At 39.1% G+C, this 16,010-nt stretch overlaps 1 protein-coding gene across 1 annotated transcript in view; it reads right to left on the minus strand.

Moving 5' to 3' along the window:
- erbb2 (erb-b2 receptor tyrosine kinase 2) overlaps positions 1-14,133 on the minus strand; it is a 38,536-nt gene extending 24,403 nt beyond the window's left edge. The window contains exon 1 of the mRNA XM_061231758.1: positions 13,813-14,133. Within this exon, the coding sequence (XP_061087742.1) occupies positions 13,813-13,885 (73 nt within the window). The 5' untranslated portion in view covers positions 13,886-14,133. The remainder of the gene's footprint in view (positions 1-13,812) is intronic.
- Positions 14,134-16,010: the final 1,877 nt, after the last annotated feature.

A 16,010-nucleotide genomic window follows, 5' to 3' on the forward strand; every position in this document is an offset into this window, starting at 1 on the left:
ATGTATTTAAATGCATATTGGAAGTATTTAAAAAAAACATTTATGCATGAAATGTTTTGTATTTCATTTATTTAAATACTTTTAATGGAAAATTTGGGAAACTAAGGGCCAGATTTATACTCGCAGCGCAAAATGCAGCCTGACGAGGGTATGTTGATGCTGTCTGCCTGAAATTAACATCTTATTTATCAAGGCTATAGTTCATTACATAATCAGCGAATGGGACTGACTATGAACCACATTTAGCGAATGATGCAGATCTTAAACAGCACAGTTAAAACGTGTTTAGTGCATTGAATATCTTCACCACATGTGCCGATACCTGGTGCCACATAAAAGTGTATCCAGCACAGGACAAATTGTGTAAATAATCCAGCTGTGGTGGCAGTTGTCATTTTTTGTATTGATCCAAAATGCGAAATGAAACATTGCAATGAGCTTGATTATTGCTGTGATAGAATAGGAACATTGTGTAGGAAGTTCTATGATATGACATTTTATTTTTTCCCAGAAATTGGTTGGCTGTTTGTAACACAAGTCTTTCCCCATTTCTTTTCCATGATTGTTTTGGAGAGTAATCAAAACAAACACATAAACCTGTTTTTATTATTTTAGTAATGCCAGTTGAGCAAGGCAAAAAGCATGTCTTTCCGGAATGGACAAAAGTGATTTAAAGCAGCATATCAATGCATTCAGCCTACTCATATTTGTTCTATAACTTCTAACACTTGAGATAATGGTTAATTTAAGAAATTATTTTCTAAATATTTTCTGCAACAAAACCCCAGCCTTAAATATTGCTTGGCCATAATCATTAATTAATATTTCATATTAATAATCTCTTTGATGATTTCTTGGAGTTGAAATCATGTGATTATTGTTGCAAAGATTATTTTTGTGCAAAGTTATTTAAAGATAACTTTGTTATTTAAGATGTCGCTGCCTTACTTGCACCTCGGTTTATGCCTGCTCTTTAGAGGCATAGAAATTTCAAGCCCAAATCAACCCCTGTTAAGTATGTGAACTGTAGTAAATTCAACAAAATATATACACATCAGCCACACTTATAATATCTCCACTCTGTATTTCCATGATCCACCCTTAAATGCATAAGCATTAAGGAGAGAAGAGCACCTTACGGTTACTCGCCTAGATCACATGTATACTGACGTTGTAGCCCCGTGCAACAGTCTCATACACAAGACACATATTTCCTGGGCAGCATGTGTCATATGTGTGCCTGAAAATCATCACAAAAGGCTTAATAAATTTGGCCCCAATTACTGTTTGGAAAAATACATCTTTAAATTGATTTAAATATTTAAATAAAATGTAAAATATATTGAAATAAAAGTAACATTTAAAAATATTTCAAATACATTCCAAATCATTTGATAAAATTATTGTCTTTAAAATCTGGATTTATTTATCTCAGAATACTATACAGTCAGTAGCCTGTACAGAATACTATACTGTGTTTATATTTAGCTTAACAATGCAGGCTTCATGTTGAAGGGGGTCTCCCAGAGTTTTTTGTACAATCTTTGTGAATATGGTTCTCGATGTGATATGAACAAACTATAATACTGAGGGCACTCAAGGGGAAATAGTCGAGGCTAGGGGTTGAATTTGGATGATGGGCAAGGGTAGCCTAAATTGGTGATTTTAAACAACCCATCCACTACCGGTAACAGACAGTAGCCTAAATTCCAGTACATGTCTTTGTAAGGGGGCATGGCAAACTTGGACTGCTTAGCTACTTGCCAGTTTATTTTTACCCATTAAATCTTTTTAAATGGTAATTATACTCTAGATCACTTTTTTAAACTTACATTTTGTAAGGTTAGAGACTAACCTAGAGACTGAAATAGAATTATGCCGTCCATATTCACTGTTAATTAACAATAGAAATTGGTACAATTGGACTGGGGCCTGGGACCAGCAGTCACCTGACACGTCTCATCAAAATACTATCCTCCATTTTGATAAAATGCTCAACTTTCAGAGCTGATGAGTTCTCATAACCAGTCTTTTAACAACCAGGTAAAATTGCACATGATGTATTTCAAATATATTTTTTTAATACATTTTCTAATTTAAATACCCAGTATTTCAAATTATTTGTATTTCAAATAATAATTTAAAATTTATAAAGTAATTAGAACACTTTAAATGTCATACAAATATGTTATACACCATACACTAAACCCTGTTATGACCAGAGAGCCTCTCATCACACTGAAAATTAATTTAACTGCTTCTGGAGATCTGGAGTGGCCAGAGTCCACACAAACATGGTTATAATTACTTCCTCGCTAGTTTCCGGTCGGCCTCCGGTAATTCCCTCAGCTGGCATGCTCCAAATATACACTTCTGCCATCCTTTCCTCCTTTCCTGCTATCACTTTCTCTCCTTCTTTGGAGAGGTGCTCAGATAGAAAATATAGTTGAAATATAGAAATCTGTTTTTGTTCCAATTCCAGTTTTGTTAAGAAAATATAGTTGGAATATAGTAATCTGTTTTTGTTCCAATTCCAGCTTTGTTACAATTAATATGACTAGCATAATAATATAATGCAAAATTATTAAGTTAATGTACAGTAAACATTTCCACAGCACTGCACATACACACCAAAAGCCCAATTAGTCACATGAGCATATATTTATACATCAAAACTGTTTCCAGTATACAAAATCATTTATATAGAAATATTGCCAATTTACAATGAAGCTTTCAACAATGTTTAACACAAACTGAACAAGCACTATTCTGAACTTTTGAAAAAAAAATTCTAGACTGAGACTAGCCTAAATATTATAACTTAAAGACCATAAAATAATAAAATACATGAAAATACATAAAATGCTCACAGCAAAAGTGTATTACTTGTACAAAGGTAGGCTACTTGATGTGCTATTATTTTTTTCTAATAGCCTTACTACGCACAACCATAGTACTGTTCCAACAAGAGACAGTACGTTGGCATCATTCGATTTCTCTCTTCATACAACACACAGATATAATGTACATAATGATCACACGCATAGAGACTACATTCTCTTGAGATACATTCATTCTCTTGACCAAGATGAAAAACCCAAAGCAAAGTTTCAAGGAATGCAGACATATCAACAGATGCAGACTCAGGTTCAGAAAGTAAAATTCTTCCTCAGTATGTTGTTAGTCAGCTGGATTTGCTGATTAGCACAATTATTCAGCCAGGAGATTAATTACTTAAAATCAGGTGGCTGAGTTTATGGGGGGGGGGAACACATGGTCTGCATCTGAAATCAAATAATACACACTCCACACTATGTATACTATTATTAGGCATACATAAGGTGGCTTTAGTATACCAATAAAAAGTAAGGATGGATTTTTGGACATACTACATTGGCCTTAGAACATTTACACATTAAACACAGTGCACATTGATGACTGTGTAATGAAAACAGGAGGAAAAAAAAGAATTAAAACGTAAGTATATCCATAATTATAACTAAGTTCCACTAAGCAAGGTTAAAGGTAATATTTGCATTTAAATTACTCAACACTTTCACCACTTTGGTTTGAACACCACCCTTCTGTTTGCTTAGGTTGTGACCTCGCATAACGCAATGTTCACACACTTTGATATTTCACCAAATGTAGTGTGTCATCTGGGTAGCTTTTACACAGCTAGGGTTTCAGACATGCTAATACTATTTTGACATCCTAAATAGCAAGATATTATGCCATTTCGAATGCAGCTATGGTAGGACTGTTACTTTCTGTCCCCTGGACTTTCCACCTCTGAACAGATTCAGCTACATCCGCTGTCAGATTGGTTGAATTGGGATTGGGATTGGGCTTCCTATGGGAGATAAGATGGCAGAATCTCATTCAAAGGCTTTACATCACCACGTCCTGTCAACAGAGACAAGCATGTGCCTCAACGGAATAGCATGCTTCATGATCAGAGGAGCTGTTCTTGTGAGGTGAGATGAGATGAAAACAAGCAGAAAGACTAAATCCCTCCCTCCCTGGGCGACTCTATGACTCCAGTTGGGTGTCACACTGCAGACACTGGCCAGGTCAGAATACCATGCTTGTCCAATCAGGCTCATGACTATTTATGTGCTTTAGTCCAAGCAGCACTACAGGAGACGGCTAACACCAGTCGGATCAGAGACATACACTTACTGGGAACTTTATTAGGAACACCTGTACACCTAACTTATTCATGTGATTATCTGATCAGTCAATCGTGTGGCAGCAGCGCAATGCAGAAAATAAGGCAGACACGGGTCAGGAGCTGCAGTTAATGTTCACATCAGCCATCAGAATGGAGGAAAAAATGTGACCTAAGTGACTTTGACCATAGAATGATTGTTGATGCCAGACAGGGTGGCGCAAGTATCTCAGACACTGCTGATCTCCTGGGATTTTTAAGCACAACAGTCTCCAGGGTTTGCAGAGAATGGTGCGAAAAACAAAAAACACCCAGTGAATAGCAGTTCTGCGGGCAGAAACACCTTGTTAATGAGAGGTCCGAAGAGAATGGCCAGACTGGTCAAAGCTGACAGGAAGGTGACAGTAATGAAAAAAAAAAAAAAAAAAAACATTACGCAGAACATGCAGAGATGCAGAAGAGCATCTCTGAAGACACAATGCGTCAAACCTCCAAGTGGATAGGCTACAGCAGCAGAAGACTTAATAGGTCTAAAGAATAAGACCAATAAATACCTAATATAGTACTCACTGAGTGTATCTCAATGGTAACAAATGGTAGCAGTGTGCACCTCTGGGATAATTGTGATGCAATAATGATGGAAATTATACCTTTGTTATACATTAATAACAGAAATTATACATTAATAAAATACTCAACATTCTTCCCTTAGGCATTCTTGATAATTATTTTCAATCAACATCCACATTTCTTTCAACTTTGGGTGGGAGGGATAACAAGACAAAATTAAAAACTCTTCGTGGATGTGGAAGAACAGAAAAAAGCAGGATGGAGTTAACCTCAGGACGAGCGCAAGAAGTAACAGAAAAACTGAAACAGTCCCTCTTTTACCTCCCCTCCTTCACTTCCTCTCCAAAGCCCTCCCAGTCTTCCTTTTCCCTCCGGACCTCTCAGAAGGGTGTCTGTGTGCGTGTGTGGTGTCCATTGTGCCCAAGAAGCCTTGCCCCTCTCACTCAGACCCCCCTTCCCCTCCCTCCCTCCCTCCCTCTCTCTCTCTCTCTCTCTCTCTAAGATGTGCACAAGTGCTGGCCTTATGCATGTCATTGTGTCACAAAGAGACCGGGCTGACACCCATGCACATGCAGACAGGCACGCTAATGTACAGCGGACACCACTGCTGCCCACTGTATCCTAGCAACGTCACTGGATTTCTATGCCAAGCCGTTTCTGTGGCAACCGACCAGTGGAAAAACGAAAATGTCACACCGGCTGGTTAACATTAAAATTAACTCAGGATTATCTTGACCTGGCATCTTGCATAGCTCTTATCACAAACTCCTCTCAGCAGTTTGCAGGCCAATAAGGCCATCTTTCTTTCACTGAACAGAGTGAGTTATCCTGGTTAGCTTAGTTTTTAGTTCATGTTTATATGACAGGGTCAATGTACATGAATAACATTTCTGTAAATGTGTAAAAGTTACCCGGGAAAGATCATTTTCAACTGTAGACCCTGGTCCCACACGAACATGTAATCTCCAAACAGAGGCGACTCAAACCAGGAACCTCCTTCTTATGCGGCTACAGTGTTAACCACAGTTATAACAATATTCTCATATCCTTTGGGTGAAGGAGCAGACAGCAGACGCTTTCTGAGAAACAGAAGTCTAAGTCCAAGTCCATCTCACATAGGAAAATGTATTTGTTGCCATTTCCTTGACTTGTATACAAGCACAATGTGAAAATATTAAAAACCATGCCACAACATATTGAATTCTCACTGCAAACCCTATAGTTGTGCTCTACTTCCACTGTACACTACACAGTGCTGTTCCCACCCTCCAGCCAACAACACATTTGGAGGGATTTTTTCACCATTCCTCCATGCAGAAATTTTTAAGATCATTGATATCGTTGGTCTAGCGCTTATGAACTGCCCTCTTCAGTTCAGACCACAGGTTTTTGATGGGATGAAAGTCTGAAAATCTACACATTTGACATTTCTGTGTAGATTTATATTCATATATTTATATATGTATATTCTGTGTCATTGTCCTGCTGAAAAATCCATCTATGAAGTATCCGCTTCCTGGCAGAGAGAACCAGGTTTTCTGCCAACACTTCTAGGTAGTGTGTTGAATTCATTATTCTACTGATCTTAAATAGTGCCCCTGGCCACTGGTAGCAAAACATCTCCAAAACATCAAAGACCCACCTCCATAATTTTCACTGTAGGTATGCGGTGTTTCTCCTTGTATGCATTCCTCTTTAGCCGCCAAACATATCAATGGTCTGGACAAAAACTCCAGATGCTTGGTTTTGTTTATTGTGCTCAGTAGGGGCTTTCTTTGTGCCACCCTTTCTTGGTATGGAGGGGGTGTTTTATGGTTCTTTTTGAGACTTAAACCATGATTCTTGGGTTCTTATTTCCTCCTTCACTGTCTGTGGGGACAACGTGAACTTGCGTCCTCTGCCTGGCAAGTTTGCAACCATTCCTTCCTTATTATTATTATTATTATTATTATTGCCCTTACAGTGGTATGTTTCAACATTTATGTATTTGTTTTGTACCCATTGTGATGGTCAATAAAAATGTGTCCCTTTTGGATTAACAGTTCTTTGGCTTTTCCCACGCTGATAGAAGGGATTTTGCATGCTTGTTTCTAGTGAAAGAGGAGTGATGGCATGACACGATATAGTCTGAGATTAACAAAATTCCAATTTTATTGAAAATATCCCTATGTTGGGTTTTATTTCCAATTATTGTAGGGGTGCCAATAATTTTGACACCTATGTCTTTCAGAAATGAGATTGGCGAATGAAAAAACAAACAAACATTGAAACATTAAGTTTTATGTTTAAACTCAAAATATAGATTATAATCTGTCGTTTATGATATGCAGCCTTTTTTCTTAATTTTTTTAATCAAGGGTGCCAATAATTCTGGAGCCCTCTGTGTGTGTGTATATATATATATATATATATACACACACACACATATACATATACATACAAACACACACACACACACGCTTATTAGCAGATACTTTTATCCAGTGTCGTGGAGTATGTAGTCCCCTGGAATCTAACCCACAACCTTTGCATTGTTGGCGCAGAGCTCTACCAACTGATAGCCTTCAGTCAGAAGAAGCTGGCTGAGGGGGTTGGGAATGGAACGTGATGTCCTTTGCTGCAGAACGGCAGGTTTGCAGGTTACTCTGCCGCACCTGCCCGTGGCCACCTGCCAAGCAGGAAACTGCTGGGGTTTCAGCTCTGCCTGATACGGCTGGATTTCTTGGCTGCCGATGCTCCTGCCTCTGCCGTTGTAGAACTCCTTAAGCTCCAGTACTTAGGTTACCTCAGCCCACAACACCCACACAACTCAAACAAAAACCATCCACCCTCGCCCTGAACAGAAATACCTCCAGTTGCCACCCCCACAATCATGCAGCTCTACACCCCCCTATCTCCAGAGCGAGGCATTCACTCCACATCCACCCGCGCGCGTATGCGCACCACGCTCCAAACACACACGTGCACACATCCACCCGCATACCGTGCACACACACACGTACACACACACGAACACATCCACCCGCATACCGTGCACACACACATGTACACACACACGAACACACACACACGTACACACACACACGAAGACATCCACCCGCATACCGTGCACACACACACACACACACATACACTGTGCACACACACACATGCACACATCCACCCGCATACCGTGCACACACACATGTACACACACACAAACACACACACACGTACACACACACATGCACACATCCACCCGCACACTGTGCGCACACACACATGCATACATCCACCCGCATACCGTGCACACACATATGCGCATACGTATGCATATGCACACCACACTCCAAACACACACATGCATACATCCACCCGCATACCGTGCACACACATATGCGCATACGTATGCATATGCACACCACACTCCAAACACACACATGCACACACACACCGTGCACATACACACACACGCTCTAAAATGAAGTAGCCCTGTCCTCCAAACAAGGTTTCTTTCCTCCTCTCACTTCAGAACAAACAAGTATTGCTCAACAGACAGGACAAACAGGATCTGTACTAGACATTCACTCACTCGTGTAGTGTTCATAGAGATATTCACCATGCACGGATACACACAGGCAATTCATACACACAATACTATGCTCAGTGTATTGCACCCCCATTTTAACCTTACGATTTACCAGTAAAGACTGTGCCCAGGTGTGCACTACAAGTTGATAAGAGCCTTGGTATAGATACAAATCAAATCCCAACCGTTGACCTTTGGAATGTTTGCCCTACCAATTCCTTGATTCTTTGCAGTTAGAGAGAGAGAGACCTTTGGACTTCAGCTTATTTGACGTCAACAGTACCTTAGATAACAACTTGGTGTTATCTAAATGGAAATACATGGTTGGGATCTGTATTGTCATAGAATGGAAAATCAATTATAAAAATAAAAACAAATGACAAAACAAAGCCAATCTCAAAAGCATGCATAACCAGGATTATGATTTCTTCTCTTACATGTAATGAGCACGCACAGTCTCTCTCTCACACACATACACACACGCACGCACAAACAAAAGATTTTTCACGTGTCAACAACTAAGGTCCTCTGTGAACCTTTAGAAATGCCATACAATACGCCATAAGTGAACCAACAGCTACAGATTTTAAACGCACAGAAATTCTTTGATAACTATAATACTGCAGCATTCAGTTCCCTGAGGTGTTTGTATTAATAACGCCCTGAAATAGCCAAAGGTTGCTTGCTAGAACTACTTTAGCATGTTGATTGCTAGTTTAGAATGTAAACAGAATGTAACAGGAAGTTATACACAGCTACAAGCTTTCTTTCAATTGTCTGACCAATTTGTGCATTTCATCACTCGTGGTGAAAGCACATTTTTTCAAACTGAGCTTACCATTTCAACCTCAGAAAAAAAATTGGTTATCAGTTCGTTTTTTTGTTTGTTTTGTTTTTAACGTTTACAACTCAGTTTCGGTTCATTGATTAAACGTTTAACCGTTCACACCCCTAGTGAATATGAGTTAATATGTCAGTTCCTGTGTACAAATGCAAATGGATTGGGATTTAGCCCCAACACAAAAATCTTCCTTACCGTGTATCAAAACTACAGGTCGGCTGGATGACAATAGCAAACCGGGAGTTACTTAGGAGGAGAACATGGCCGAAATTGAACCACGTCAACACGTATACTCATTGCAGCTCTTAACCTCATGGCTAGTGAGACTCCATGCAAGTGGGGGCATTAGGGGGGGCAGCCACAAATTCAGATTCTGCTTAGCATGGCAAGAAAGAAAAGAACAAAGAGATGATGCTATACACTATCACTGAGCACTTTATGAATACACCTACTTATTCCTACAATTACCTAATCAAGCAATCGTGTGGCAGCAATGCAATGTATAATATCATGCAGATACGGGTCAGGAGCTTCAGTTAATGTTCACATCAACCATTAGAATGGAGAAGAAATGTGAACATTCAGATAGCAGCAGTTCTGTGGGCAGAAACACCTTGTTAATGAGGTCCGAGGAGAAGGGCCAAACTGGTCAAAGGTGACAGGAAGGTGACAGTAACGCAAATAACCACACATCACAACAGTGGTATGCAGAAGAGCATCTCAGAACGCACAACGCGGCAAACCTCTAAGTGGATAAGCTACAGCACCAATAAGTAAAAAAAATAAGTCTAATAAAAACCTAATACGCAGCTCACCCAGGCGAGCATTGCTGGGCTGAATGGCCTGTTCTCGCCATTACCTTATGTTATGTTATGTTACGTTATGTTACTAGTTGTAAGCAATCTCCGCATTTACTGTGGTGTGCGATCATCTTGGCTAGCTCGGCAGCAGGGATGTGCACACTGCAGTGGCCAAAGTCTATGCTGAGTTTTGTTTTCTCCACAAATACACCATTTTATGTTTACTTAGTTTGTATGACCCAGCCGAAGTTCATTTCTGCAGCAGGTTTACACAGCTTTAAGGCACCAGCCTCCCCAACGTAACTTCAATTGCCCATCGTCATAGAGATTCAGGTTCTGCCACACGTAAACCAGCTCTTAGGCAGTTCCCAGACAAAGTTCACATTTGATATCATTTATAATAGATGCAATTATCGCATTGTGCCCACACCAGAATAGTGCAGCTCAAGCAACTTCCGGGAGGGTGTGAGGATCGGTAGGCTACTTGAACGCTGAATGGATCTCTACCGCAGTAGGGCCAGTGCAACTACAATAACAAAACCAAGCTGTGGTGATCGTGTAGCGCAGCAACGCTGTACCATTGACTACAATAATTTTACACCTAAATAAAATGCCCCCCTGCTGTGGAAGGCATGTCACCTTGGACAATGGGCCAAATACCTTTCAGTGAGATTTTTTTTCTTTTTAGTAGTTTCAGTTCCTAGCTCTTTATTCTTTTACTTACATCCCTGTTCCCTTCAATAGAACAGTAATCTGACAGACCTGTTTGGGAGAAGGCAACAGGATAAACTATAGTTCTGTAGAGAGAAGTTGATATTAGAAAATAGAGATTCATTGAGGAGCTTATTAAGCTGTTTTCAATGTTGAATGACAAACCGTTCAGTAGTATATTTATTGTTCAATGGATGTGGAATACAAATATTCTTTTAACAGCGAATATGTAAAAGAATCAACTGCTGGCTAAAGCTGACAATGGCCTGAAGGAGACCCCTGTTTCAACCCCCTGTTGTTAATCTCCAAGTCCTATGCTTTTCTCTATAATGTGTTTTTCCAAGCTTCTATTTCAAAATATCTAAATAAAAATAAATAAAGCAATACATCTTTGGACAAACTGTTGCACGCAACATTACTAAGTAGGCAAGTTCAAAAATAAAGGCTATAATTGCGTGTAGGTATTGTTAACTATTTCATTAAATCCAACTTAATTTTTTTCATCTACTTAATAGCAATCACTATCCAACGTTTTGTGTTCTATATATCTAATGTTGGCCAGAACTAGTTTACCTACATTTTCCAGGACTGTGTAGTTTAACTACTTCTAAAGTGAAAATTTCCTGGCTTAAATGGAACACATTAATCGTGTCACCGCAATGATTTCCCTGCCCAGTAAAATTAAATGCATAGGCAAAGTTTATGGTTACATAAAAACAAGCCACATTATAGCCTATAGAAACCTGTATTGGCGTAAAAGTAAAATCCTTAGACCAGTCGCCCATAGTATCTGTATAAAATCCCATTTTTAGATTTATGCTGCTTTCCGTCTGATTCCCTGACTAAAAAATACCAGATTTATTGTCATGTTATATCACGCAAATATTGGACATTTATGTGATCAGGGAATTTTCAGTGCACAACCCTCTCTGTAACAAAGTTCTCAACAGAAACAGATTGGACACTAGTCTGTCAGAAAGAAGCCATAGGGAAGAGGGATGAAAACATCCTTTTAACCGATGCATCGAATAGCAGCATGCCTGGACGTAGCCTACACGGCTCTAACTACAGACTGCTGGACATTTGTGAGCACGATGTCAATGTAAATGTTAATCTTCAATTTGGCAATTAGGCTATTATCTGACTTACAATATAGAAATATAGAAGTATTTAAGATGGCCCAAAATAAAGTTTGAAAATGCAATTACATTTTTGTCAATAGGTTTTCTTTTTCATAAATACATGACCCCATGCGGACATAAACAGTTACTGTTAAAATCACATTTCTTTTAATAGTCTAAAGTCTAAACTTCTACCTAATGATAGCTAATGTCATGCTAGGTGGCTATGCCAGTTTCCAGAAACGTACAGTAGGCCTCAATTAAACTAGGTATTTACTATTATTTTCTAAAATATTCAAAAACAATCTTCATGTTTACAGGCAGGGGAGACCTCGGAACAACCAATTTTCTAATTGCTTAATTAAAAAATATATACACATATTACAGCAAATATTTTTAATTCAGAAAGAAGATACATGTTCTTGCTATGGCTATGGACCATCGGTACAGTTCTAGGACATTCCTGGCGATTACAGTTAAATCGAAAGTAGCCGGAGTGAAACTGTTCCAACATGCCCAGACTATGGGGCAAGTTGAAACAGCATCCGAAATGTCAGAAAACGGACTGGGAAATGTTTTGTTTTAATACAGCATTTCTTACCGTTTACATATTTCATCTGATAACTGTCCTGTACAAATTGTCCATATTTTGTGTAGACTAACTGCATATGGCAACATTAATATGTAATGAATGCCTGGGAAGAAATAGATAAGTGTTAAAGGACCAAATAAGAGCATGGTACACATGGAATATACTATTATTTACATTTTTGTATACGTTAAAAGCTACTGTGGCTGTGGCTGATGCATTTATAATAGGTAGGAGCATGTTGGAACACAGCTTTCCAACATGTCCCGACTGTTAGTTGTACTCCTGCACAGCTCAGTCTTTGTTTGCTAGTAAAATCTGCCAAAAATATACTGCTTTATAACCCACAGGACAGTGATTTAAATTACGTATATTGGGTTATACTTAGTTAATCGACATTACAACACAGATTTGTTAAAAACCCTTGTTGAAGTTTTCAAATCACCCTGCCACTCACCCATGAGAAGCGGGTTGCTATAATACACAAGTGAAAAGAAACTCATCATTGTTGCACAAATGCAACTGTACAAAATGTTTCAACATGCCCCGTGTTGGTTTGTGGCCTGGTCTCCCCCTACTGCAGTAAGGCTATAGCCCGTGGTATGGTCGTGTTCATCTACAAAACCAGAACTATTATAACGACACCTGCACTGACTCACTTCAGTGTAAAGGTGAGTAAGAGCCTTAAATAACAGCTTTAAGACTAAACACATCGATATGTATCCATCATCTACACTAAATGTAAACTACATAACTTATTAATGGTTGTAGCCTTTTATAACTGAAATATAGGCCTTTGTTTGTGTGATTCTAAATAGCTTTTCTTTCAGAGCCATCGTTAAAATGTGTTTACTGACAGTGTCTTCACTTATTTTCGACAAAAGCCTAGCATAGAACTGCGAAACCTTACGCAGCATTGCGTCTGTGGTAGGTTATATTGTTTGACTTAAGACAGCTGTTCAGCGTGATGATTTTGTTTACGGTCAGAACCAGTCTTACAGTAGCTCCAGTTAGCTAGGCTATAGCTTTTATGCTGTTGTCAATGAAAGTTGCAAATCAGGTTTTCATTTTCGGTTGGTAAATTCGTTTAAATTCCACATTCATATCTTTCACTACTTCTGAAACATAAATGGCTAAAAAAAACTACTAGAAATAATAACTGAAAAGGTAATATAAGATTGCTTACATGGATTACTTTGTTCTTTTAAAATAACCGAGTTACTAAAATAAAACGTACAACCCCCAGAGCTGCGCGAGGGGCTGGGTATAAGTGTAATGGAATGTAAGTTACTGTCGTAGCACTACGTAGTGCCATTGGTTAAGTCTAAACCCGACAAATCTTACGACTTGTCTGAGCTTGACTTCGTTGATTCCTTGTACAACGTCCCATTATCAGGTTCCTGGTTAGTTTGGGAAAGAGAAAAGTTTCAATGTGACCCACCTTCTCTGCCCAATATGCTCTGAACTCCTACCAGCACGACCCCGAGAAAGAGCAAACTTCTCGCCGTCTCCATCGTTTGTACCGCAAACCACTACTCCATAGTCACCGATGTAACTTGATTCCCAATACGAAGCGTTTCGAAACTATATTCCAGCAGTTATTCTGTACTCTTCTATACTTGTTTATAAATCCGAACAACTTCCTCGCGGAGATTCACAAGCCCAGCTTTGCCTGTGGTTTGGCAGTAAAGCGTCGCATAACGCGAAGCGCGCTCCCGTCACAGGCCTGGGTGGGGAGTGGCAGCAGTTGGAGGCAGATTGACTCTCAGCCCGCCTCAGTCTAGTCAAAAAGTCATTAAGTCTGGAAGGTACACCACATATTTCTGACTCATAATTGTTCACAAGTTTCCTGTAGCCTACTGAATTTTCGCGTGAAACGTTAACCTGAATGGCAAACCCAGGGCAGCTTGGAAGTTAGTAGCCTACTTTCTTTGTAAGATAATTTATGATTTGATGTCTTTCATACCTATATGTTTTAAACTCGTCTACACCAAATACACATTTCTCAATAATTTCCCCCTGACATTATTGAGAAGCCTAGCTTATTGTTGAGACACACATATAGGCCTATTAAAAGCCATGTTTCATACTGTTCTCAGCTCCACAGTCCCAACACAGAGCCAAGAGGAAGAATAATAATCTCTATTCATAATGAACCCCGACTCCAAAGTGCCAGCAGCCCACCCCACGATCATGCATACCCGGGTCATAGTACAACCCACGTTTTATAACTCTCAGGCCAGGGTGAAATCCTACTGAATGTGCTCACGGGTTCAAAACAATGTTCCACAGAGCGTTTACGCAATCTGCTTTCGGTTTTTCATGAAACTGTTGGTCTCCTTTAGCCCAGAATGAACTCCCAGAAACAACTAGGTTATATGATTTACCGCTCCAGAGAAAAATACCCCTTTCACCCAATGCAATTTAATTAGGCCTAGTCCATATTTGCACCCGCTGTTTGGTATTATTGTTTGTTAGACTCACTCACCAGATAAGAGGTCTGGGGCCAAAATCCTTGGCGTATTTACACATTACATGCCCTATTTCTTTGAAATGTAGCTAATAAATAAATTTGCCTGCAATACAGTATATTCTTTCTTCATGCCACAAAGTACAATCAACTAGAAACAACTAATTGATAACACTGTAGTTGTCGGCATATAAATATTCTGTAGATCAAAAGTTAAAGCTAGGTCTACTGAAGAAAATGAATAATAAAAACTACATCCAACAGCCATGTAGCCCAAAGTCCTAAAACAATTTTGATCATGCCAGTGTTGACTGTGTCAAGGAGCTCATCCCATTGATGCACCATTGGCCATAGCATCAACAGGATCGGGTTGGTTTCGGACTGTTGGATATTTTCTGCCTCATTTCCAGATACCAATGCCTCTGAGTGGTCATGTACCCTCTCATGTCCAAGAACCAGAATAAAATAAAATGAAAAATGATTACATTTAACACAGTGCAACACATTTTAGAGAGCAATGAAAGCCCATGGCAGAAGTCATCCCGCAGAAAATCATTGTGAATACCTTGATAGAAAATGTATGTCTTTTGCTGAGCAAGCTAAGCCAATTTCTCTTTAATAGAATGACCAGCTAGTACAGCGGTTAGGACCCTGCAGCCCATGGAACTGCTAGTCTTCAACTACAATCTGAGAGCTAGGTGGTGGGCATTGCAGCTATGGAGAAGACCTACTATTATAATTTTGCCATCTAAACCAATGGAGAAAACTGTGAATTTGGGAAGTTTAAAAAACAAATGACATAATGAATAATGCACTAAGAAATGTCATAAAAAATAAAAGAAAACAGGAAACATGTACATTCCTATGGTATAGGGTGTCAATGTCTTGTCTCAGCTCAGTGAAGTTTTGCTTTTAAGATTACAAATTGGACATGGGCTTAAAGGCAACACAAAGGATATTATAAAGACTAACATTTATTTAAGATAACTTTTGCATGAAATCTGGGAAATATGATATTGCCATAAATCAGTGTTTGGTTGTGTTTCGCTTAGGTGAAATTAATCAAACTGAAATCTTTATAAAAAGAAGAATAACACGGTGTGTCTCACAGTACCTATTGGGAAAGGATTGCTTACTTGAACACATATTCATTTAAAATATATATATTT

The sequence above is a fragment of the Conger conger genome, chromosome 2 (genome assembly GCF_963514075.1).
Source record: "Conger conger chromosome 2, fConCon1.1, whole genome shotgun sequence".
NCBI classification, from domain to species: Eukaryota; Metazoa; Chordata; class Actinopteri; order Anguilliformes; family Congridae; genus Conger; species Conger conger.